At 46.9% G+C, this 27,060-nt stretch overlaps 1 protein-coding gene across 8 annotated transcripts in view; it reads right to left on the bottom strand.

Annotated features, from left to right (window-relative positions):
- Positions 1 to 165: 165 nt before the first annotated feature.
- LOC311101862 (stAR-related lipid transfer protein 13-like) overlaps positions 166 to 27,060 on the bottom strand; it is a gene marked incomplete at its 5' end in the record, with an annotated part of 95,345 nt that continues 68,450 nt past the window's right edge. For 4 of the 8 annotated variants that reach the window (XM_084143080.1, XM_084143082.1, XM_084143081.1 and 1 more), the window contains 12 exons: positions 166 to 1,702; positions 3,475 to 3,651; positions 3,849 to 4,345; positions 4,614 to 4,728; positions 5,651 to 5,864; positions 6,182 to 6,380; positions 6,908 to 7,067; positions 7,175 to 7,345; positions 7,709 to 9,129; positions 9,989 to 10,052; positions 13,736 to 13,817; positions 18,753 to 18,824. In XM_084143080.1, coding sequence (XP_083999206.1) covers positions 1,585 to 1,702; positions 3,475 to 3,651; positions 3,849 to 4,345; positions 4,614 to 4,728; positions 5,651 to 5,864; positions 6,182 to 6,380; positions 6,908 to 7,067; positions 7,175 to 7,345; positions 7,709 to 9,129; positions 9,989 to 10,052; positions 13,736 to 13,817; positions 18,753 to 18,824 — 3,290 coding nt within the window. In that variant the 3' untranslated portion in view covers positions 166 to 1,584. Of the gene's footprint in view, positions 1,703 to 3,474; positions 3,652 to 3,848; positions 4,346 to 4,613; positions 4,729 to 5,650; positions 5,865 to 6,181; positions 6,381 to 6,907; positions 7,068 to 7,174; positions 7,346 to 7,708; positions 9,130 to 9,988; positions 10,053 to 13,735; positions 13,818 to 18,752; positions 18,825 to 22,971; positions 23,376 to 23,762; positions 23,825 to 25,731; positions 25,932 to 27,060 lie in introns of those variants that run through there. The other 4 variants (XM_084143085.1, XM_084143084.1, XM_084143083.1 and 1 more) reach the window with 4 other exon arrangements.

Below are 27,060 nucleotides of genomic sequence, written 5' to 3' on the forward strand. Positions count from 1 at the left end.
AGGACCTTAATGTGCTTCTTCTTGAGCCACTCCTTTGTTGCCTTGGCCGTGTGTTTTGGGTAATTGGAGAGCTGTTTGGTCTTGGCCATGGTGGAGAGTTTGGAATCTGATTGATTGATTGCTTCTGTGGACAGGTGTCTTTTATACAGGTAACAAGCTGAGATTAGGAGCACTCCCTTTAAGAGTGTGCTCCTAATCTCAGCTCGTTACCTGTATAAAAGACACCTGGGAGCCAGAAATCTTTCTGATTGAGAGGGCGTCAAATACTTATTTCCCTCATTAAAATGCAAATCAATTTATAACATTTTTGACATGCGTTTTTATGGATTTTTGTTGTTGTTATTCTGTCTCTCACTGTTCAAATAAACCTACCATTAAAATTATAGACTGATCATTTCTTTGTCAGTGGGCAAACGTACAAAATCAGCAGGGGATCAAATACTTTTTTCCCTCACTGTATGAATTACAATAACAATGACGCAATGCAGGAATCAATATATAAGTTGTAGCATTAAGCCTTTCAAATATACAGTATATACAGCTAGTATGCTTGTATGTTTTCACACACACAGACATATACAGACACATGCGTGCACACACAGCATATGTAACACAAAGCATTACATTTTACATGAATAAAATAATATACAGCTTCCCAGAAGCTTTGAAGAGCTTAAATGTCCTAGACATAACTGTAATACTAAATACTAATGGACATTGGCAGGATCATTCTGTTCCCCTTTCGGTCATAATAATACAAATAATAATAATAGGTTCATTATAATAATATTATAATAACATCATAATAACGTCTTAATAATATCCAGCACCTAAGGAGGTCTTCTTGTGTCATTGTGTAGAGTCCAGAGAAGCTCCATACTCTCTTCAGTCTCTGTGTTCACATTTCAAGACAGACCAACATGAACGTTGGCCGTGCACAGTAGATCACCTGCTGGGGGTCGACAAATGGTGGCGATTCAACATGTAGAATCGTCGGGAAATAAATAGAAAATGACGACTGATGTTCGTTCGGTGGTCAGAGGCGATAGGGCGGCCATCCGCTGGTTTTAACCATTCGTCAGCACAGTCTATTTTATCCTTTAGTGCTGCAGCTCTGCCTATTGGCTTCAGGACTATGACTATATACTCCTCCTCTCAGTCCTCCTCTAGCTCCAGACATGGTTGGCAGCCCATGGAAGGCATGGATGGGTCTAGCTCCAGACATGGTTGGCAGCCCATGGAAGGCATGGATGGGTCTAGCTCCAGACATGGTTGGCAGCCCATGGAAGGCATGGATGGGTCTAGCTCCAGACATCATTTGGTCTAGTGTAATAGACGTCACTGTGCTTCCTCACTCACAAATCCTTACTGGTCCTTGATCTCACGTGACCAGCATCTTGACAACGTCTTAGCCAACTACGCTACCGAAAAGTTAGCAGTTCGATAGCACGGGTGGAGACATTTCAGGCTGGGGAGTGAGGTTACAAATCCAACTCTGTTACAGTAATTCTAGGCTAGGCCAGGTTGGGCCTAGTTTCCTCCAGGTATGGGTGGGTCTAGCTCTATGGATGGAAGACTCTAATGTCAGATCTTGGTCTCTGGGCCCTCTGTGCTGATTGGTTGGAAGGAGTTGCGAATGCGAGCAGCTTCAGCAGCACAGAGGTGACCAAAGGCCTTGTTGTACCACTCTGGACTCCTCCCCCTGGATCAACAACAACACATGGTCAGGTTCAAACACAACAACAACAACTACAACAATAACAACAACAACACAGTCAGATTCACACACAAATCTACACAATCTTCGGAAATTAATTAACTCTATTTGTACAGTATATTCTAAGGTATGTTACAGTGCCTTGCAAAAGTATTCATCCCCCTTGGCGTTTTTCCTATTTTGTTGCATTACAACCTGTAATTTAAATTGATTTTTATTTGGAATTCATGTAATGGACATATACAAAATAGTCCAAATTGGTGAAGTGAAATGAAAAAAATTACTTGTTTCAAAACATTATACAAAATAAATAACAGAGAAGTGGTGCGTGCATATGTATTCACCCCCTTTGCTGGGAAGCCCCTAAATAAGATATGGTGCAACCAATTACCTTCAGAATTTACATAATTAGTTAAATAAAGTCCACCTGTGTGCAATCTAAGTGTCACATGATCTGTCACATAATCTCAGTATATATACACCTGTTCTGAAAGGCCCCAGATTCTGCAACACCACTAAGCAAAGGGCCACCAAGCAAGCGGCACCATGAAGACCAAGGAGCTCTCCAAACAGGTCAGGGACAAAGTTGTGGAGAAGTACAGATAAGGGTTGGGTTATAAAAAAAGATCTGAAACTTTGAACATCCCACGGAGCACCATTAAATCCATTATTAAAGAATGGAAAGAATATGGCACCACAACAAACCTGCCAAGAGAGGGCCGCCCACCAACACTCACGGACCAGGCAAGGAGGGCATTAATCAGAGAGGCAACAAAGAGACCAAAGATAACCCTGAAGGAGCTGCAAACCTCCACAGTGGAGATTGGAGTATCTGTCCATAGGACCACTTTAAGCCGTACACTCCACAGAGCTGGGTTTTACGGAAGAGTGGCCAGAAAAAAGCCATTGCTTCAAGAAAAAAAATAAGCAAACACGTTTGGTGTTCGCCAAAAGGCATGTGGGAGACTCCCCAAACATATGGAAGAAGGTACTCTGGTCAGATGAGACTAAAATTGAGCTTTTTGGCCATCAAGGAAAACGCTATGTCTGGCGCAAACCCAACACCTCTCATCACCCCGAGAACACCGTCCCCACAGTGAAGCATGGTGGTGGCAGCATCATGCTGTGGGGATGTTTTTCATTGGCAGGGACTGGGAAACTGGTCAGAATTGAAGGAATGATGGATGGCGCTAAATACAGGGAAATTCTTGACTAAACCTGTTTCAGTCTTCCAGAGATGTGAGACTGGGACGGAGGTTCACCTTCCAGCAGGACAATGACCTTAAGCATACTGCTAAAGCAACACTTGAGTGGTTTAAGGGGAAACATTTAAATGTCTTGGAATGGCCTAGTCAAAGCCCAGACCTCAATCTAATTGAGAATCTGTGGTATGACTTAAAGATTGCTGTACACCAGCGGAACCCATCCAGCTTGAAGGAGCTGGAGCAGTTTTGCTTGAAGAATGGGCAAAGATCCCAGTGGCTAGATGTGCCAAGCTTATAGAGACATACCCCAAGAGACTTGCAGCTGGGGGGGTGAATAGTTATGCACGCTCAATTTTTCTGTTTTGTTGCCTTATTTCATGTTTGTTTCACAATTCTTTTTATTTTGCATCTTCAAAGTGGTAGGCATGTTGTGTAAATCAAATGATACAAACCCCCCAAAAATCCATTTTAATTCCAGGTTTTAAGGCAACAAAATAAGAAGAATGTGAATGGGGTGAATACTTTCGCAAGCCACTGTATGTGTGGACTCACTTGAGGTCCACCCTGCAGATGTGAGTGAGTCTGGACTTCCCAGAGCCGCAGGGTTCTAGAAGGTAGTTAGACTCTAGAACCACGGCCCTCACCCCATCAACCCGGGGACAGTCCTCATGTTCTACAGACACACACACCAATGCACACGTCCCCTTAGGAAGGTCAGTCCTCCACGACCTGACAGAAAGAGACACAGAGTCAGCTTCATTCAGTACAGACAGGTAGAACAGACAGGGCTTTACGTTGATGTGTGCTCTACAGAAACAACAAACATAGCATTTAACATGCTCTTGGGGATTCACCTTTCCTCTGAGTTGAAATGTAAATTTCAAAATTCTAAATACAAACACGCACACGCAAACCCACACACTCACCGTAGGACCAGGAAGTCTCTGCTGGGGTGTGGTGGCATGCGGTTGAGGACATAGTGGAACATCTCAGTGTATCTGTCCAGAGTCTCAGCTACCTTCCACTGCAGCAGGTCCACATCCCACAGGTGGCGCTCTCGCAGCACGCGGTTCAACACCACCGAGGGAGGGGCCTCCACCTCCACCGCCACACGCCACCGCCGCAAAGGGTTCCCATCACCCACCTTCTTACAGTAGAGCTCAGTGTTGTCTGAGCTGGTGCAGGACACCCAGCCCTTAGCCTTCTCTCTGGCCTCCTTCAGGAGCTCCTGGAGCCTGCTCTCTATGTAGCTCTGGTACAGGTTCTGTGGTCTGGTCTCTGTGTGTGTCTGGCAGGGTCTGGCCTCTGTCTGGTAGGACGCGTCATCCTCCTCCTGCTGTCTACAGAGCTCCTCTAAGGTGGGAGCGTGAAGGTCCGCCTCCACGTACGAGTTCCTGGACTGAGTCACCATCTCGTGAGGAATCTGATTGGTCAGAGAAGAAAGATCAATCAGAGATCAGGTCACAATGGATAAGAGCGTCTGCTAAATGACTTTTTTTTTATGGTTCGATAACACTTTAAAAGGCTGAAGGTATAATGCTTTATATCTTACCTGTCAGCAGGTATGAGCCTTTATAATGTTTTATAATGAGACTTATAACATTTTATGACATCCAATATATCTAAGGCATCTTAGTAACATTGTTGATTAGTAATGAAGTATTCTATTGTATTCTATTCAGGTCTATTACCTCAAACAGTCGGTTGCACTCTATAATCATGTGGGCGAGTCCCTGCGTTGCGGCATGGTTCTCATTCAGGTCCTTCTGGTCGGGCCGGCCTGTTGCGTACTTCCTCTGCATGGCCCTGAGGATCATGGGTAACAGTTATTAACACAGCAGAGGATCATGGGTAACGAGACAATTATGAACACAGCAGCCAGAGTCCATCAGCCGAGGTGCCAATGAACACAATCTCTTCCCTCTCTCCCACTGAATACAGCTAGTTAAGCTCCCTCCCAACCCACTAGAAAAATGAGTCCCCCATACAGCTGAGAACCCCACTCGTCACAGCTCCTAACCCTCTATCTCCTTCCCCCTTCCATGCCATCCTCTCCCTCTCTCTCCTCTCCCTCCTCCCAGTCATCTCAACATCTCTCTCTGCACGCTATCCCTTTGATCCTTAAAGAATCAGTTCCAACAGATAGTTGGATGAGAGGTTACTGTTTGTACACAGTGTGATGTCATAAAACACAGTGTTTTAAAGAGTACCCTGGAACTCCAGAACCTTCTTAATAAAAACAGCCCAGAACCAGATAGCCAGTCTACTGTAGTTAGTTAGTCCACTGTAGCTGAACCCCTGATGCCTGAGCCAGACAATGCAAATAGTCCGGGTAGCCATTTGATTAGCTGTTCAGGAGTCTTATGACTTGGGGGTAGAAGCTGTTAAGTCTTTTGAACCTAGACTTGGCGCTCCGGTACTGCTTGCCGTGCGGTAGCAGAGAGAACAGTCTATGACTAGGGTGGCTGGAGTCTTTGGCAATTTTTATGGCCTTCCTCTGACACCGCCTGGTATAGAGGTCATTGGATGGCAGGAAGCTTGGCCCCAGTGATGTACTGGGCCGTACGCACTACCCTCTGTAGTGCCTTGCGGTCGGAGGCCGAGCAGTTGCCATACCAGGCGGTGATGCAACCAGTCAGGATACTCTTGATGGTGCAGCTGTATAACATTTTGAGGATCTGAGGACCCATGCCAAATCTTTTCAGTCTCCTGTGTGTGTGTAGTGTACCTGGGTGAGAGGTTGTCCTTCTTCAGGATGTTGAGGTGGAACAGGGATGGGGCCAGACACACAGCAATGTTCATGGGAGTCATCTGGTTCTCCTCCACAGAGGAAGTGACATCAGACAGGAAGCAGAGCAGCATCTGGAGCACCTCCCTGTTCTCGTCTGACATCAGCATGATGGCCGTCTGCACAGCCTGCAACCGCTGGTCCTTAGGAACATCTGGAGGGAGGAGAGGGAGGAAGGGATAGAAGGAGGAGAGGAGAGGACAGGAGAGGAGAAGAGAGGAGAGGAGAGAGGGAACGAGAGTGAGACAGAGATAATGGTTGAACTATCCAACCATGGGTAATGGAGAGATACCTAAGGATGATTTGTCTCTGTGTGTGTGTGTGTGTGTGTGTGTGTGTGTGTGTGTGTGTGTGTGTGTGTGTGTGTGTGTGTGTGTGTGTGTGTGTGTGTGTGTGTGTGTGTGTGTGTGTGTGTGTGTGTGTGTGTGTGTGTTGGTGTGCGTGCATGTGCGCGTGTGTATCAGTCTTTACACTGGTAGATGTGTAGGAAGGTCTCTCCCAGCTTGCTGGTCAGTAAAGGTTCAGGCAGGTCTCTGAAGAACTGTTTGACCATGTCTGCCACGTCGTACGCTGACTGGTCCTCGTAGCTGACATTATCAGGAGACAACTCATTAATCTGCCTCAGCGCCTGGATACGAGACTTCACACCAGACTTACGGAACAGACCCACCTTCAGACGGAGTAGAGCAGAACATTCAGACTGACAGACAGACCTGGTCTAGACACTGACAGACTGACCAGTTCTACAGAGAGAGACTGACAGTCTACTGTAACACAGTTTAACAGAGAGAGACTGACAGTCTGCTGTAACAGTTTAACAGAGAGACTGACAGTCTGCTGTAACACAGTTTAACAGAGAGACTGACAGTCTGCTGTAACACAGTTTAACAGAAAGAGATGACAGTCTGCTGTAACACAGTTTAACAGAGAGAGAGACTGACAGTCTGCTGTAACACAGTTTAACAGAAATAGATGACAGTCTGCTGTAACACAGTTTAACAGAGAGAGACTGACAGTCTGCTGTAACACAGTTTAACAGAAAGAGACTGACAGTCTGCTGTAACACAGTTTAACAGAAAGAGATGACAGTCTGCTGTAACACAGTTTAACAGAGAGAGACTGACAGTCTGCTGTAACACAGTTTAACAGAAAGAGATGACAGTCTGCTGTAACACAGTTTAACAGAGAGAGACTGACCTGGTCTAGACACTGGCTCCTGAGGTATCGGAGGGCCTGCTGCAGGCTGAGGGGGAGGGGCTGACCAGAGCGCTGGACGTGAACGATCAGAGGAACACCAAACACATTCTTGTCTTTGTAGTCTGGAACCTTCATCCTCTTCATGAACTTTGGAACCGACCTGACAGAGAGAGACAACACAGGATACATCTCATGTCTACTCACAAACACAGGAATAGAGTTCAGCCTTGACAAGCTTAGGTTGATCGATTGATTGATTGTACTCACCAGGTCCATCCGTGTTTGTTGGACATGGAGTATTTCTCCATGATGGCAGTGAGGCGGAGGAGAGAGAACTTCTGCAGCAGGCTGAGCTGGCCTGCTGATTGGTTGGTGATCTGGAGCGAGGCCACTGAGTGGCTGAGCCGGTTGGATATCTGGAAGCTGGGCCATCGCAGACTAAAGCCAGAGAGAGAGAGGACAACAGTTAGAATACATTCCAAATTGCACCCTATTCCCTATATAGTGCAGTACTTTTGACCAGATCCCCATAGGGAAGTATGCAGGGAAAAGGTGCACTATGTAGGGAATAGAGTGCCATTTGGGATGCAAGCTTGGACAATGATGTCAACTTGAAGATTTGTAAATGTATCAAAACTACTGAAACTGGCCACAAATCATTCACTAGTCTTCACCTCTAAAAGACGGATGTTTTGAGTAAGTATTTAGCACTATCAGTATGGAAATAACAACAGGATAATGATTTCTACAGGGAACTAAACACTGAGATGTTAATAAGAATTTGAGGACTATGATTCTTACCGGTTGGGTCTGGTTAGTGATGCTCCCACCCCTGAGTCCCTCCTCTCTCTGTGTCCTGTACAGTGAGTCTCATTGAGGGACACACCGTCTCTGTCCCCGTCACTGGATGTGCTCTGTCCCTCCAGAACAGACGTCCCCTCAAAGTCCAGTGTGATCTGGCTGGAGGACTGCACACCTGCAGGCTGGATCCCCTGTCCATCCAGGCCTGCAGAGGGCAGCATGTTCTTGGACCAGTGGTCCACTATCTGCTGCAGACCGTTGACGTGCTGCAGGATGTCATCCAGGTGGGGGAACAGGTCTTCCTTCTCCAGGTCCAGCAGGTCTCCAGTAGAGGCATAGAGGTGAGACCCAGGGACGTTGTCGTACACACTGATCCTACTGCCCCGCGGGCAGCACTGGGTGACCGGGCGGTGGTGGAACTCCCTGGGGTTTGAGTTAGGGTGGGGGTAGGGGTTGGACTGGGGCTCCAGGGAGTTGACGCTATCGCTGTGACAGGGGACGGAGGCCCTCAGGGTGGGGGAGAGGCTCTCTATGGACAGGGCCTTGGGGAAGGTGCCAGGCTTGTGGTCTTTGGGGATGTGGACCACCAGGTCCTCGTAGGAGCGGAACTCGTTACGCCGATTGTGTTCGGCCACGCCCCTCTTCCCCTGGGCCACGCCACTGTTCTGCTGCAGGCTGGAGAACACGGCCAAGTCCTCCAGATACATGCCACTGCGCTTGGCTTCAGACCGGTCTGTCCGCTGGGAGTGGGGCTTCCTCTCCTTCAGACTGGGGGAGGAGACGGTGCTGCCACTGGAGTGGCTGCCCTCGCTGCTGGAGGGGCACTGGGGGGTTAGCCCTAGGGTTGGTCCCCCAGTGGGTACCTCCACCGCCCCCGACCCGTCCCCATTGGTGATCTCCATGCAGCGCAGCGTCTTCAGGGCCTGCGGCTCTGTCTGCAGTACCGGAGCGCTGATCACCAGCATCTTGCTCCTCCCCCTACCCAGCGTGCCCCGGGAACGTAGCGTCTCCATGCGGTGCAGGAAGTCCTTGGCACGGGTCTGTCTGGCGCGGCCGTTTTTGGCAGGCAGCGAGCCGTAGTAAGGGAGGTGCTTAGGGAGTTGTGGCAGGTTAAGGGATGTGGAGTCAGGTTCAGGCATGGCTGCAGAGTCAGAGTTGTTCCGGTTAGAACAGTCTGAGTCCTCTGTGCTCACGGCTTGTTGGCCACTCCCCCCACTGCTCTCACTGTGGAGAGATGAGACATCTGGTTCACTGAGGTCAGTTAGAACACTCTCACTACTGGTGGTGGTCCGCAGGCCCCGCCCCTCCCATTCCCTGGGACTCTGCCCCTCCCCCTTTAGTCTGGACCAGCGGCGGCTCGTCCACTCAAACGTCCATCTGTCACTGATGGCAAACAGGTCCTCCTCATCAGAGTCTTCACTCTGAATACACAGGAAGACAACACAAAATCAATTATCAACACATGATCACCTAGTCAGGTAGAAATCGAAACCAGTTAAAAGTTACATAAACACACTCATCCGAGTCTTCACTCTGGACACAGGAAGGGAGTAGACACATAGCGCTGTCAGTACACTGTTATCAACACATGGTAACAAGACAATCAGAATGATTGGTTCTAGTAATAAGCTGATGGGACAGCTGTATCTAGATATTTTGGTTGTGAGATCTGTGATGGTGTAGCATCACAGCCTGTCTGTATCTGTATCTGTTCCAGGAAGGAGAGACAAATGTCATCTGTGTTTTTTTCCTAAAAGTAAACAACGGAGACAGAGGATGTGTCTGTTCAGTTATAATCACATTACAGTTCTATATCGATCACATAATCATGATGATTTAACATCACTTATCAGGTTCTACAGCCATAAATAAACCAATAGGAAACATCCTGAAGCCTAGAGGGGCTTCCCTCCACACTGAAGGAAGATGAAACAACAGAGGTGTTGGATGCATCCCAAATGGCACCCTATTCCTTATAGTGCAGTACTTTTGACCAGGGCACTGGTCAAAAGTAGTACATCCTTTAGGGAATACAACAATGGACACATCTCACATATCACAGGATCTGAGTTAGAGGGATGGAAGGATAGAGGGATGGAAGAATAGAGGGCTAAGAGGAGGAGTAGTTTTGTGTTGGCCGATATCCTCAGTATTTATTACCATAATACCTTAGAAAGGTATACATAGTATCCTTGCACTGACTAAAGCTGTTTATCGCAACTGAACAGGATCATAACGGTCATAATATATAATAATATAATAATTAAAACCTCTACTTACCTTTTTCTTAGGAAGGTTGACGTCTATTTTCATAGAGGCAACCTTGTTCAAGGTGTTGAGTCGTCTGGAAGAGAAACAAGCCAGATGGATGTAAACAATAACATTCTCAGAGTTCATCCTTCACTCCGAGAGAAGTCACCAGGAATAGACACAGTCAGCCAGCGTAGTTAGATCTGTTCTCCAGTCCAGGAGCTAAATGACTGTGGGGCTGACGACTACACAGCCAGGGCAGCCCAAACCTAATCATGCCTGCTAACTGTGGCTAATAACTTAATGGACAGATGCTCTGGCCTCTCTTTACATTATATTTTAGTCATTTAGCAGACGCTCTTATCCAGAGCGACTTACAGGAGCAATTAGGGTTAAGTGCCTTGCTCAAGGGCACATTAACGTCATTTAGCAGACGCTCTTAGCCAGAGCGACTCACAAATTGGTGCGTTCACCCTATAGCCAGTGGGATAACCACTTTACAATTGGGGGGGGGGGGGGGGGGGGTAGAAGGATTCCTTTATCCTATCCCAGGTATTCCTTAAAGAGGTGGGGTTTCAAATGTCTCCGGAAGGTGGTGAGTGACTCCGCTGTCCTGGCGTCGTGAGGGAGCTTGTTCCACCATTGGGGTGCCAGAGCAGCGAACAGTTTTGACTGGGCTGAGCGGGAACTATGCTTCCGCAGAGGAAGGGGAGCCAGCAGGCCAGAGGTGGATGAGCGCAATGCCCTCGTTTGGGTGTAGGGACTGATCAGAGCCTGAAGGTACAGAGGTGCCGTTCCCCTCACTGCTCCATAGGCAAGCACCATGGTCTTGTAGCGGATGCGAGCTTCAACTGGAAGCCAGTGGAGTGTGCGGAGGAGGGGGGTGACGTGAGAGAACTTGGGAAGGTTGAACACCAGACGGGCTGCGGCATTCTGGATGAGTTGTAGGGGTTTAATGGCACAGGCAGGGAGGCCAGCCAACAGCGAGTTGCAGTAGTCCAGACGGGAGATGACAAGTGCCTGGATTAGGACCTGTGCCGCTTCCTGTGTAAGGCAGGGTCGTACTCTCCGAATGTTGTAGAGCATGAACCTGCAGGAGCGGGTCACCGCCTTGATGTTGGCGGAGAACGACAGGGTGTTGTCCAGGGTCACGCCTAGGCTCTTCGCACTCTGGGAGGAGGACACAGCGGAGTTGTCAACCGTGATGGCGAGATCATGGAACGGGCAGTCCTTCCCCGGGAGGAAGAGCAGCTCCGTCTTGCCAGGGTTCAGCTTGAGGTGGTGATCCGTCATCCATACTGATATGTCTGCCAGACATGCAGAGATGCGATTCGCTATCTCCCTGGCTGTCTATCTGCTTCTGGCCTCTCTCTCCCTGACAGGGACCTAATTGGTGAAGACTGCTGAGGCGCTGAGGGTAGCCTGCTGTGGTAGTCATTGGTCTATTCGCCTGTGGTTCACAGAGATTCTCCATTCACACCTAATGGACTAGTCTCTGCTGCTTCTCTAGCTGCACACAGACTTCCTGCTCCTGCTCCCGCTTAGTCACTCTCTCCTTCTATCCATAGAGTTCATAAACGCACAGCAAACTAAGTCCCTGTTGGAATTTTCTGGGCTAACCAGCTCTAAACAGCTCCATAACTGTTAGAGTTGGTTTAAATTCAATCCCACCCACAAGTTGCTAGAGTAACAATGTAACAATGGGCATTTACAATATACCCCATGAACAGTAAAACAGTCAGAGGTTGTGCCTATGTCCCAAATGGCATCCTATTCCCTATATAGTGCACTACGGTCAAAAGTACTGCACAATATAGGGAATAGGGTGCCATTTGGGACGTAATCAGAGAGTAGGAGAGTAGGGGTCTGTGGGACAGCTAGCTGGCTGAGAGTAGGGGAGGCTGGCCTATTGCAGTGGTAAATAAGGCAGAGACACTCAGGCCAATAAGCTGCCCTGCCTAAAGCAACAACGACAACAACAACAGCACGAGAGGAAAACATGACGACACATTCCTAACCAATCCTCGCCAGGAAAATGGCGCTCAACAGAAGATGTACGGTGTGACAGACGTAACGTTTTACCACTCTAGATATTGTCCCATGCAGGGTTTATGTGGATTCTGTGACAGTAAAAAGCCAAAGACGTGGATGTCGATTAAGGCAGCCCTCCGCACCTCTCTGATTCAGAGGGGTTGGGTTAAATGCGGAAGACACATTTCAGTTGAATGCATTCAGTTGTACAACTGACTAAGTATCCCCTTTTCCCTTTCAGATGTAGCAGAGTTAGAAGAGACTAGCCTCTAGCCCCCTCCTGCTGCTCTGAAGCCAACAGGATACAGTAGGGCTGGAGGTCTTTGTCCGAAATGGTACCCTTTTCCCTATATAGTACACTACTTTTGATCAGAGCCCATAGAGCTCTAGTCAAACGTATGGCACTATAGGGTTGCCATTTCAGACGCAGCCTAGGTTAGTTCCCATGGTCCTTACAGAAGCTGTTGGAGCGTGTAGAGCCTATAGAGAGTGTTGAGGGCCCCTAACTCCTAAAGACTAAAAAGCTTTGACTATAGAGCATAATAGAGCCTGAATAACCAGGGATCACAGAGAAAACATCAGTGGAGAGCGTGACATACTGTATCTATCTGTTCCTCTCAGCCCCATGGTCAGTGTGAAGGGAGGAAGTGTTACTCTGCTCACCACACAGTGACAGGCAGACAGCATGTTTACCAGTCTCCCCTGGCTCCAGGTGACCATAAAGAAGCTGAGGAGTCAGGGATGGTGTATGGGGGTGACACTCACAGGGAGACAGAGTCACAGGGAGGTGGGAGCTGGGAGGCATTGTCTCCAGGGCTAGTTTGGAATGTAGATGAGTTGCTTAAGGGTTGTTTAGAGTCACAGTGTGTTAGGCTGTAAAGGCAGCCCTTTCCCTCCTCCTACCTTGGCGTCATCCCAAATAGCACCCTATTCCCTATATAGTGCACTATTTTGAAAAAAAATCCTATGGGCCCTGGACAAAAGTAGTGCACTATATAAGGAATAGGGTGCCATTTCGGACTAAGCCCTTCTCTCTGCTGAGTCTCTGGGGGAAGTTTCCATAGCAATATAGGGCAACATGGGGAACTAAAGGGCTGTTTTGAACCCAATCAGAGACAGTTAATGTCTTGGCATAGCAAAGGGGAAACAATGGTGAGGTTGAACTTGACTACTAGTCTTGCCAGACAGAAGCAGGTTTAAAAACGGGCCCAGAGGGGTATCCTACAAAGCAGGATCAGTGAGTTTGCCAGATAAACAACCAGAAATAACTATTGATTTTCTGGTTCATTAAGAAAGTTAAACTTATTTATGTGTTTTTGGTTGTTGAGTCGATTAGACCATGCCCATTTCAAGTTTATCTTTCCATAAGTTATTTCACAATATTTAAGTTAGCTGGCTAACGCATTGATCTTACTTTGTAGTGTACCCCTCTGGTCTGCCACGTTGGCTAATCTGTTGTGTTGTTGTTTTCTTCTGGTGGCTGGGTAACGTTAGTGTGAGATTTCTGTGACGTCTGTCTAGTAAAGGACTCCTAGATGCGTGAGGTGCTTGTTGTTCACAGTGATTATCGCTCTGTCAGTTTAAGCGGTGTAGATCCATTTCACTTCCCTGAGGCTCAAACACTCAGCTCTCTCTGTTGTTACCTTACTGACTGACATACAATCTCACACATTCAACGTCAACTGAATGACACTGCAATTGGTATGGAAGCAGTATGGAAAATCCAACCAGGTTTAATCCACTCACCTGCAGAGAGGTTCCACCAGGTCTTTGTCCAGAAAGTAATGGTCTTTCTTTACAGGAGAGATGTCAATGGGGAACTGAGAGTCTGAGGAGAAGGAAACAGATTAAATGCTGCTCTTAGATTAAAGATACAACTTTTAAAAGTTCTGTCATTTTCTCCTCTCAGTAGTTATCTAGCTCCTTACAGTTTTTCTCGATTGCTAAGACACATTTCTTGAAAGCTGCTCTCCTTTTCTCTTAACTGTGAACACAAAACCCAATTTTCAAGCTACATTCACAAAACCTCAGACTCTTCTTGCAAAACCAAACTTTCACCTCAAAACAGTTCAATCTGTGCTCAAAACTGAACTATGTTGTCAAATCGTGCCCCGAGTCAATCAAAATAAAAAACACTACTGAACAGTCACTAAACACTACGTAGAAAAATAGAAAACACAATGCTCAGGACATGAAGCTGGAGAAATAAATGTTTATTGTTCACTGTAGGCTAAATGCATGTTGCAAAACAAAAAAAACCTGTGCATTTAGCACTTGTACAAAAAGACAAAACAGAAATATTGTGCATTTACATGTAGCACTTGTAAAAACAAACAGAAATCTTATGCGTTTGCCGCTTGTGTACAGTAAGCCCATGTAAAAATAAAGTACAAAAATATACAAATAAGTGCATTACTCTGCCACAGCATCATGTCTCCGTACTGGGTCAGGCCACAGGACTTCATCCACATCACAGGCCACATTTTGTCTGGCCAGGCAACGGGGGAAAAAAACCCTGGCATGCCGTATCCAGGCTTGGCATGCCTCCACACCTATGTCACCACAGGCAAGTCCCATGGCTTGCAGGAGATTTACCCTGGTGTAAGGTTGGCGTTCATATACCTTCCACCGCCATGAGGAGAAGAATTCCTCAATGGGGTTTAGGAAAGGGGAGTACGGTGGAAGGCAAAGATTGATAAAACCTTGGTTCATATTGTACCACTCTCTAACCTGGAGGGCTCTGTGAAAACTCACATTGTCCCAAACAACAACATAGATGGGATGCTCATCCTGCTGCCCTAACAAAGCATCTCGCATGTGATTGAGGAAAATGAGGAGCTGGTGAGTGTTGTAGGGCCCCAGGTTGGCATGATGGTGGACAACCCCATGATTGCTGATGGCAGCACATAATGTGACATTGCCACCACGCTGCCCAGGAACACCAACAATGGCCCGATGGCCAATCACATTACGGCCTCTCCTTCTCCTTTTGGTGAGATTAAACCCAGCTTCATCCATGTAGATGTATTGATGGGGTCTTTCCATTGCATCCAGTTGAAAAACCCTCTGTAGAAATAGATATAGTTTTGTAAGTGATACGGAAAAAGTGATTTAGGCCACTACAGTAAATCACTACTTAGAGTAATCAACATTGAATGTGTCTGGATATATGCCAACCTGTACATACTGGAATCTTTGCTCTTTGACTCTGTCTGAGTTGCGATCAAAGGGCACTCTGTATAGCTGTTTCATGCGCAGTCTGTTGCGCTTGAGGACACGATCAACAGTAGAGAGGCTGACACTGTTGATACCCTCAAAATGTAAATGGTCCTCAATGATCTTCTGCTGAATTTCGCTCAGTTTAATGGCATTTTTCTTACGGACCATATCAACAATTAGGGTCTCTTGGTGTGGGGAGAACATACCTGTCCTCCCACCCCCATGTGGCAGTCTTTCAATTCTACAAAAAGAGAACATGGAGTTACAAAAAATATACATGGAATACTAGGCCTACAAACAGTTAGACCAACCCTCCATTACAATACTACAGTACATTGGTACAGTGATGTACTGAAACATATATTCACTTACAGTATACTGTGGTACAGTATATAGTATGTCATACAGTAATTGCTGTCAACATTTACATACTGTACTATAATGTCAAAAAAAGGTAATTACCTGTTCTCTTCTCTAAATCTTCGGATTATGGTGGACACAGTGAATCTACTGATGTTTGGTTGTACCCTTTGTCCAGCCTCCCTCATGCTCATACCATGGACAAGAACATGGTCAATCACAGTAGCTCTGATTTCATCAGATATTACTGTTCTTTGTCTTCGCTGACCACCTCGACCACCTCGACCTCCTCTCACACGAACTCTTCCTCTCAGATTTCTATCCATTGTAGGGCCTCACAAACCAGTGCTCTCTGAACTGGCTTACTGTATATGTTCCCTCACATCATTAGCCACAAGTGTGATCAATTTTGAGTTGTTGTGTTCAAGTGGTGATACCTGTGCTCTAATTGTGTTTGACTTTTGTCACATGTGCTCACCATTATGCAGCACGGGTGCATCACAATGAAAATGTGTTGGCAAGTTGTGTCTAAACAGGTGAAAAGTGCTTATGGTTTTGCCAAAAGAGTGATTGATTCAATCAGTGGGTTCAGGCAACTGAGCATTTGGTTCAGACAATAGGGTTTAGTGTTTTAGCAATTGAGAAAAACTGTAATAGGGCAGCAGGCAGGCTGGAAACACGTGGCAGATCAGAAGCAGCTTCACTTTTTAACTCAGGAAGAGAGAGAGAGAGAGAGAGAGAGAGAGAGAGAGAGAGAGAGAGAGAGAGAGAGAGAGAGAGAGAGAGAGAGAGAGAGAGAGAGAGAGAGAGAGAGAGAGAGAGAGAGAGAGAGAGAGAGAGATGTGAGAGAGAGAGAGATGTGAGAGAGAGAGAGATGTGAGAGAGAGAGATGTGAGAGGGATCAGTAGTGATCAGTATCTCTGAGCAGCAGGCCGTGGTACTAGAGAGCTGGACCAAATAACGCCATTGAGCAGCATTACATCTGTCTCTGGGTATTGGCCTCCTGTTATATGACCAGGGCCCATAGTCCACTATGTAGGCAATAGGGTGCCATTTGGGACACAGGCACAGATTCACTCCAGACCCTCCATATTACATTCCACTGCATTCATGTGGAATCATTAACTGTTTTATGAAAAGCACCGCTGCATGGTTTGTCACATAAGGAGAAACACAGATATCAGAATACACTCAGACAGATCTGGGTCGGGGAGCTGCAGCCGGCAGGAATTGTGAAATGGTTTCAAAATGCAGTTACTTTATACTCAATATTCACGTAAACATTGTTTCCTTTAGTGAGCAGGCTGTATGGAGCTGAATACAGGGGGACAGAATGTGGATAGCAGTGGAGACTGTATCTGCGGCTTTCAATACACACTGATACAATCGCACATGCACGCACATACAAACACACACAAACACACACAAACACACAGAGAGAGGGCTGGTGTCAGCGTGTCTCCTTTACAACGCGCTACAATCCCTGTCAACAAGAGATTCATTACACCCTCTCACTTCAAAAGACCTCGAGCACCGAGGGTGCTGGGGAGAAGAGGGGGCAGATGGGTGAGGAGGAGGGGAGCAGGGGTGAGGAGGAGAGGGGAGTAGGAGTGAGGAAAGCTGGCTGCTTCTAAACCATGATGATAAAACTTTTTCCCATGACCTCTTTGTTTTAGTGTGCTGGACATGTTTGGGTAGTAACTCTAGCCAGGAACTACCCAGACCAAAGCCCAGCCGAGGCTTTCTCTTTCTCTCTTTCTGCAGTCCCCCTGTTTCTCTGTCTCCTTCCTTCCTTCCCTCCCTCCCTCCCTCCCTCCCTCCCTCCCTCCCTCCCTCCCTCCCTCCCTCCCTCCCTCTCTCCAGTCCTGAGTGAGTTGAAAGGAGCCGTAGCCTCTGAGTCTCCTGAGGACAGCTGTGTAAATGAAACTGCCAGAGGAGAGGACATGAGAGGAGGGGACATGAGAGGAGAGGAGAGGACCTAAGAGGAAAGGAGAGGACATGAGAGGAGAGGAGGGTACATGAGAGGAGAGGACATGAGAGGAGAGGACATGAGAGGAGAGGACATGAGGGGAGAGGAAAGGAGAGGACATAAGAGGAGAGGAGAGGACATGAGAGGAGAGGACATAAGAGGAGAGGACATGAGAAGAGAGGACATGAGGGGAGAGGACATGAGAGGAGAGGACATGAGAAGAGAGGACATGAGAAGAGAGAACATGAGGGGAGAGGACATGAGGGGAGAGGACATGAGAGGAAAGGAGAGGACATGAGGGGAGAGGACATGAGCGGAAAGGAGAGGACTTGAGGAGAGGAGAGGACATAAGAGGAGAGGACATGAGAGGAGAGGACATAAGACGAGAGGGGAGGACATGAGGGGAGAGGATATGAGAATGTAGGAGAGGAAATGAGAGGAGCGAATAGGACATGAGAGGAGAGGACATGAGAGGAGAGGAGAGGGTAGGACATGAGAGGAGAGGATAGGACAAGAGGAGAGGATAGGACATGAGAGGAGAGGACATGAGAGGAGAGGACATGAGAGGAGAGGAGAGGGTAGGACATGAGAGGAGAGGATAGGACAAGAGGAGAGGATAGGACATGAGAGGAGAGGACATGAGAGAAGAGGACATGAGAGGAGAGGATAGGACATGAGAGGAGAGGATAGGACATGACATGAGAGGAGAGGATAGGACATGAGAGGAGAGGACATGAGAGGAGAGGAAAGGACTCAACAGGGGACAGGGTTGGGTTGGGTAGGGCAGGGCAGTGTAAGAGGAAGCCAGACTATGCCAGATGATTCACTCCTCATATAGAAACTCTACATCAAAGTTAAAATCAACAGCAGCTCATTTCACAACAGAAGTTACATTTCAAAATAAAACTGCCATATTTGTTTTATAGTTGGTCTATTATGACTTTATTACCTTATTATAATGTGTATGTTATGATCAAACCATTCTCTCAGACAATAATACATGGCTGGAGAGGGGAACTGACAGACAACTGTGTGTGTGTGTGTGTGTGTGTGTGTGTGTGTGTGTGTGTGTGTGTGTGTGTGTGTGTGTGTGTGTGTGTGTGTGTGTGTGTGTGTGTGTGTGTGTGTGTGTGTGTGTGTGTGTGTGTGTGTGTGCGTGCGTGCCAGTGCCAGTGCCAGTGTTGCATTGTTCTGGTGTGTTATTGAGTTTATTACCTTCAAAGAGCTGAGCGTATTGGGGGAATCCTGCCGCTCGTAGCCAATCACACGCCTCCTTCGCCTCGAGTTCTGAAACAGAACAAGAAAACATGTCTTGTCAGTCAGAGAATCAGAAATAAACAGTATGTTCAACATGGAGTGGTGGGTAGGGGGTATTCACTGCTTCACTGAACAATTTAACTTTCATGTTTTATAAATTATGGGAAGAAAATCCATCCATTTGTCCAAATGTTTTTTGTCAACAACAACAAAAATACAGCATGTCGAACGCCTTTATGATGAGTTGGACTAAAAACACACATCAGCAACCATCAGCACTCACCATGGAAGGTTGTTCTCTTGGAAGAACAAAAAACAGACACAGAGTTGAGACTGAACCATATAAACTCAGCAAAAAAAGAAACGCCCTCTTACTGTCAACTGCGTTTATTTTCAGCAAACTTAACATGTGTAAATATTTGTATGAACATAACAAGATTCAACAACTGAGACATAAACTGAACAAGTTCCACAGACATGTGACTAACAGAAATTGAATAATGTGTCCCTGAACAAAGGGGGGAGTCAAAATCAAAAGTAACAGTCAGTATCTGGTGTGGCCACCAGCTGCATTAAGTACTGCGGTGCATCTCCTCCTCATGGACTGCATCAGATTTGCCAGTTCTTGCTGTGAGATGTTACCCCACTCTTCCACCAAGGCACCTGCAAGTTCCCGGAAATTTCTGGGGGGAATGGCCTTAGCCCTCACCCTCCGATCCAACAGGTCCCAAACGTGCTCAATGGGATTGAGATCCGGGCTCTTCGCTGGTCATGGCAGAACACTGACATTCCTGTCTTGCAGGAAATCACGCACAGAACTAGCAGTATGGCTGGTGGCATTGTCATGCTGGAGGGTCATGTCAGAATGAGCCTGCAGGAAGGGTACCACATGAGGGAGGAGGATGTCTTCCCTGTAACGCACAGCGTTGAGATTGCCTGCAATGACAACAAGCTCAGTCCGATGATGCTGTGACACACCGCCCCAGACCATGACGGACCCTCCACCTCCAAATCGATCCCGCTCCAGAGTACAGGCCCCGGTGTAACGCTCATTCCTTCGACGATAAACGCAAATCCGACCATCACCCCTGGTGAGACAAAACCGCGACTCGTCAGTGAAGAGCACTTTTTGCCAGTCCTGTCTGGGTCCAGCGACGGTGGGTATGTGCCCATAGGCGACGTTGTTGCCGGTGATGTCTGGTGAGGACCTGATTTACAACAGGCCTACAAGCCCTCAGTCCAGCCTCTCTCAGCCTATTGCGGACAGTCTGAGCACTGATGGAGGGATTGTGCGTTCCTGGTGTAACTCAGGCAGTTGTTGTTGCCATCCTGTACCTGTCCCGCAGGTGTGATGTTCGGATGTACCGATCCTGTGCAGGTGTTGTTACACGTGGTCTGCCACTGCGAGGACGATCAGCTGTCCGTCCTGTCTCCCTGTAGTGCTGTCTTAGGCGTCTCACAGTACGGACATTGCAATTTATTGCCCTGGCCACATCTGCAGTCCTCATGCCTCCTTGCAGCATGCCTAAGGCACATTCAGGCAGATGAGCAGGGACCCTGGGCATCTTTCTTTTGGTGTTTTTCAGAGTCAGTAGAAAGGCCTCTTTAGTGTCCTAAGTTTTCATAACTGTGACCTTAATTGCCTACTGTCTGTAAGCTGTTAGTGTCTTAACGACCGTTCCACAGGTGCATGTTCATTAATTGATTATGGTTCATTGAACAAGCATGAGAAACAGTGTTTAAACCCTTTACAATGAAGATCTGTGAAGTTATTTGGATTTTTACAAATAATCTTTGGAAGACAGGGTCCTGAAAAAGGGACGTTTCTTTTTTTGCTGAGTTTAGCTGTTAGATAGTATGCAAGGCCCCGTGTAGCTCAGTTGGTAGAGCATGGCGCTTGCATGCCAGGGTTGTGGGTTCGATTCCCACGGGGGGCCAGTATGAAAAATGTTATGCAAGTCGCTCTGGATAAGAGCGTCTGCTAAATGACTAAAATGTAAATGTACTGTATGTGATAATAAAACTTGAACTAGTACTAAGGTGATAGATAGTTGGTCCCTCAGGTAGATTTACATAAAACCTTACTTGACTACCTGAGGTCTGGTCTCTAAGCTTGGATTATAGGGTATAGCCTGACAACAGAGTGCTGATAGGGGTGAAATAAATTCAAGTCAGGATACACCGGTGGACAGCAGAGGGATCAGCACAGGAAGACATGGGATATATATTTCTAGAACTGCACCTTAAAAGTAATATATATCCTTTTTATTGTCCTTTTTTTATTCGAGTTTTACAAAAGATTAGACTTGTCAAACAGAAGAAATCTACAAATCATGCTAAATATAGATATCAGAACAAAGCAAAGCCAGCAGATCAAACTGTCCTGGACTGACGGTCTTATGTTCTCTGTAATACACTATACAAAAGTATGTGGACACTCCTTCAAATTAGTGGATTCGGCTATTTCAGCCACACCCGTTGCTGACAGGTGTATAAAATCGAGCACACAGCCATGTAATCTCCATAGACAAACATTGGCAGCAGAATGGCCTTACTGAAGAGCTCAGTGACTTTCAATGTGGCACCGTCATAGGATGCCACCTTTCCAACAAGTCAGTTCGTCAAATTTCTGCCCTGCTAGAGCTGCTCCGGTCAACTATAAGTGCTGTTATTGTGAAGTGGAAAAGTCTAGGAGCAACAACGGCTCAGCCGCGAAGTGGTAGGCCACACAAGATCACAGAACGGGACCGCAGAGTGCTGAAGCGCGTAGTGCATCAAAATTGTCCGCCCTCGGTTGCAACACTCACTACCAAGTTCCAAACTGCCTCTGGAAGCAACGTCAGCACAAGAACCGTTCATCGGGAGCTTCATGAAATGGGTTTCAATGGCCGAGCAGCCGCACACAAGCCTAAGATCACCATGCGCAATGCCAAGCGTTGGCTGGAGTGGTGTAAAACTCAACGCCATTGGACTCTAGAGCAGTGGAAAGGCGTTCTGTGGAGTGATGAATCACGCTTCAACATCTGGCAGACCGACGGACGAATCTGGGTTTGGCGGATGTCAGGAGAACCCTACCTGCCCGAATGCATAGTGGCAACTGTAAAGTTTGGTGGAGAAGGAATAATGGTTCGGGCTAGGCCCCTTAGTTCCAGTGAAGGGAAATCTTAACGCTACAGCATACAGTGACATTCTAGACGATTCAGTGCTTCCAACTTTGTGGCAACAATTTGGGGAAGGCCCTTTCCTGTTTCAGCATGACAATGCCCCCGTGCACAAAACGAGGTCCATACAGAAATGGTTTGTTGAGATCGGTGTGGAAGAACTTGACTGGCCTGCACAGAGCCCTGACCTCAACCCCATCGAACACGTTTGGGATGAATTGGAATGCCGACTGCGAGCCAGGCCTAATCGCCCAACATCAGTGCCCGACCTCACTAATGCTGTTGTGGCTGAATGGAAGAATGTCCCCGCAGCAATATTCCAACATCTAGTGGAAAGTCTTCCCAGAAGAGTGTAGGCTGTAGTAGCAGCAAAGGGGTGACCAAATCCATATTAATGCCCATGATTTTGGAATGAGATGTTTGACGAGCAGGTGTTCATATACTTTTGGTCATGTAGTGTATATGGCGGTCAGCACAATGATCAAAGGGACTGGGGCTGCAACATAACCAGAATGTAAGTATCCAGCCAGCCTCCTGACAGAGCAGCTGTCCTGTACTAACCCTAACCCTGTCCCCTACAGGTGACCCCTAGTGGTGACCCCTGTTGTGGGGTCATGACCTGACCTTGCTGACACCTGAGGGGTGACATCCCCTCTCTGGTTCCGAGCTCCTGACTCACAGGACAAGAAGCAGACAGACCTCTCACGTCTAACAGAACAGACCCCTCTCTCTCCTGTCTCACTCCACTCTCTTCTCTCTCACTCTCACTCCTGTCAATTCTCTCTCACTCTCACTTACTCGTGTCACTTCTCTCCCACTCTCACTCCTCTCTCTCTCCTCTATCACTCCTCAACTTACACACCAGACCCCTCTCACTACTCAGCCAACACACCACTCTCACTACATAATCAATAGGCTACTATGTCAAACATGAAGAAAGAAGATGATCTAGTAAAATTCAAAAACACTTTCCAATTCTTTCCCATCTACTATGAATTAAAAATATTCTCACCTACCCAGGACTGGCACTACAGACACAGACAGGTCTGTTATAGAAGTCTGTTTAGATCCCAAACCTGTCCTCCTGTTCCAATAGGATCCCAAACCTGTCCTCCTGTTCCAATATGATCCCAAACCTGTCCTCCTGTTCCAATATGATCCCAAACCTGTCCTCCTGTTCCAATATGATCCCAAACCTGTCCTCCTGTTCCAATATGATCCCAAACCTGTCCTCCTGTTCCAATAGGATCCCAAACCTGTCCTCCTGTTCCAATAGGATCCCAAACCTGTCCTCCTGTTCCAATATGATCCCAAACCTGTCCTCCTGTTCCAATAGGATCCCAAACCTGTCCTCCTGTTCCAATAGGATCCCAACTCCACAGTGAAGCTGCTACAATAGTCTAGTGCAGTGAAGCAGTATACTCAAGGCACGTTGGTGTGTAGACGAACTAGCTATTGTTAATATCACAGCAGATCAACACAATAGGAACATCTTCCAGCCAATTTCCCTCGACAATCACCTCAACAATATGTCTGGTGTGGATAAAGAGGACCACTCCACTCCAAACAGGTATCCCAGCATGTCTGTTCCTGCCCCTGTCTGTGTCTGACGCTCTGTGACGCACTAGTCATTTATCACAGTTCATCCCACCTGGGTCTCCATACAGAACTGTCTGTGACAGAGATAACCTTTCACTGTAACTTCATCTGTCTTGTCTGTACCCCACCTTTCTCCAGACCCTGCTCTGTGGCTATATTGTATGCTACTCCTCTCTCAAACACCGTGACCATCTGCTCTGTGACTCACCTGTGTTGTGACTAACCTGTGTCATTACAGCGCTGTGTCCACATGTCAATGACTAGTGACTTTGTTCCGCAGACTGACAAGTCAGACCACCAATTGAATAAATATTAACAGTTCCCAGAGGGAGAGGGTGTGTTCCAAATGGCACCCTATTCCCTATATTGTGCAACACTTTTGACCAGAGCTCTATGAGCCCATATAGATCTGGTCAAAAGTAGTGCACTATCAAGTGTTTAGGGTACTATTTGGGACGCAGACAGTGTCCTTGGATGACAACGTCCATGTTTACCTCTACACCCACGTCAGATCACGGTTTACTCCAACGACCTCCATAACAGGGTCACATCACAGGTTGAGAACATGGGAAATCTCCCAGCAGCAAAGATAACTGACACTAACCTGGCCATCTAGACAGTTCTTAGTGGAATAAAGGATCAGCGTGCTCAACTCTATCTACGTACAAGTCTTTGAGTGCAGTGTTGTAAAGACACATGATAGAAGAGGAACACCTCCAGTCACTGTCACTAGTCTTAAGATAGCAGCATCAGAGGTCACAGAAGTGAAAGAATAAAGACTTTCCGTGAGTTCAGGTCTTTCTCTCTCTTCCGACTAGCCTGTCCTGACAGTTGTATATTGTATTGAGTACAGTAGAGTCATATTGTTATACTGCACCACATGGTGAGAGGTCCTCCAGCTCCATTCTCTGTCCCACAGCCGGAGGTGGGACTGTTGGGAACAGAACAGGGTATACGATCTGGGAATTTCACTGTCCTGTCCTGGGCATTCTGTAACAGAATCTCGAGACATTCTGTTCCAACCGACGTTCCGACGTACCTTTTCCTTTTCTCCAGCGAGAAAAGGCTGGTTTCCGTCCCAAATGGCACCCTATTCCCTGTATATTGCACTACTTTTGACCAGGGCCCATCAAAAGTAGTGCACTATATAGGGAATAGGGTGCCATTTGGGACGTATGGGACGTACCCCTGGTCTGGCAGCGAGCCAGGACGGGAACTGCCTGTTCCTACACAACCATGGCTGTAAAACTGTGTACAGTGTAATCATGTTACTGTGTACAGTGTAAACATGTTACTGTGTACAGTTGCATCGCCACAATGACATGAAACCCAGCACGTTGGAGGGACAAAGGTCCTGAATGCCACCAGCAGTAGGTGTGTTACTAAGGTGTGTGTGTGTGGCCGACCAACCTATCCCTACAGGGGATACTCCTTCCTCTCCTTATGCAACAACATTCCCTTTATAGGAACATTCCTTGGCAGTGGCCCAAATGGCACCTTATTCCCTATATTGTGCACTACTTTCTCTATTGGATATATATCCATACATAGCCTTTTGGTAGTAGGAACATTTTGTTATGGAACGAATGGAATATCAGATCTACAGGCAGATAGGTAGTGTCCTAAAGGGAAGCGATGGCACACTTGGTCTGTGTGCGTCTGAAGTGGCACCCTATGCCCTATAATATAGTGCACTACTTTTGACCAGGGTCCATAGGGATGCAGACTTGGAGAGTGGCTGGTGGAGGGTTGAGCTGAACCTGCTAGTGCAAGCCCTAATAATAACCCTAACCCTGTCTGGCTGGCTGGCTGCCAACAACATGACAGAGATGCATGACAGAATTCGGAATGATACAGGCAGGTAACAAAGATAACTGGTTAACTGTTAAGTGTAGATCATCGCCTATAGAACATGATATAAAGAAACATGCTCCTTGTTAAAAAAATTATACAATCACTACACTAGACTTGTCAAAATTCTAAAGAAGTAGAGTTACACTTGAGAGATAAATGATCCCTGTATTAGTCCAAACCTAAATTTTACATTTACATTTTAGTCATTTAGCAGACGCTCTTATCCAGAGCGACTTACAGTTAGTGAGTGCATACATTTTCATACTAAATATTCTCAACTCTGTAATAATCAGACTGTAAGAAACAGATTGTGTTTTACTCACTGGTTATTTTCATCATACAGTCATTAGGATGTCCACATTCCAATACGGTGGTTCTACAGACGTATTAGAGTTTCTGGGCATCTTTCTCCTCTTCCCACGCAGCAGTAAGTAATGTTAGATACCAGCTCTCTAGTACCACGGCCTGCTGCTCAGAGATACTGATCACTACTGATCCCTCTCACATCTCTCTCTCTCACATCTCTCTCTCTCACATCTCTCTCTCTCTCACATCTCTCTCTCTCTCTCTCTCTCTCTCTCTCTCTCTCTCTCTCTCTCTCTCTACCCCCAAATAGCCATGTGGCCACCCCCTTATTTCTCTCCAACTCCACCCCTTTCTGGTGCTCCCCACTCTTCTCCCCTCCTTGTACCCCCTACCCCTCCTCTACCCTCCTACCCAGCTCTGCCCACTACATCTCTCTCAGCACATTTTTGGCAGAGAACATCATGCCAGGAGCCAAGCAACAGGAGCCGTGTTTACTAATGCCTGTGTGCAATGTGGGACTTTTCTCTCCAAAGACGTAATCCCAATGAAACCTCATCACTACAATCAAACGCTACATGAAAAAGAGTATAGTTTGAACCCGTGGCTTGAGAAGCCTTTAAACATCCCAGACCTCCTTCCATCTCCCCCCTCTACCACCTCGTCCCTGTCACACAGCCAGAGAGCTGGACATTGTTTGCTTTAGAGAGGGGAGTAAGGGAGGAGGAGGGAAGGGGAGGGAGGGAGGGAGAGAAGACGGGGTGGAGGGGGAGTTTCTTGGAGTCCAGATGTTTTTCCAGCAAATCGACGGAACGGAAAAGCGTGGGCAGCTAAAGTGGGGAAAACCAAAGCATGACATAAAACCATGACATAAACCGTCAACAATCAGCAGCCATGAGTCATACTGAGATCCTCAGACAGCGTCCCAAATGGCGCCCTAGTCCCTATTTAAAGAGAGAGAGAGAGAGAACTAATAGATAGAGAGAGAGAGAACTAATAGATAGAGAGAGAGAGAACTAATAGATAGAGAGAGAGAGAACTAATAGATAGAGAGAGAGAACTAATAGATAGAGAGAGAGAGAACTAATAGATAGAGAGAGAGAGAACTAATAGATATATAGAGAGAGAACTAATAGAGAGAGAGAGAACTAAGAGAGAGAGAGAGAGAAAACTAATAGATAGAGAGAGAGATAACTAATAGATAGAGAGAGAGAGAGAGAGAGAGAGAAACTAATAGATAGAGAGAGAACTAATAGAGAGAGAGAGAACTAATAGATAGAGAGAGAGAGAACTAATAGATAGAGAGAGAGAGAACTAAGAGCGAGAGAGAGAGAGAGAGAGAGAGAGAG

The sequence above is a fragment of the Coregonus lavaretus genome (assembly GCF_964263955.1).
Source record: "Coregonus lavaretus genome assembly, chromosome: 26".
NCBI classification, from domain to species: domain Eukaryota; kingdom Metazoa; phylum Chordata; class Actinopteri; order Salmoniformes; family Salmonidae; genus Coregonus; species Coregonus lavaretus.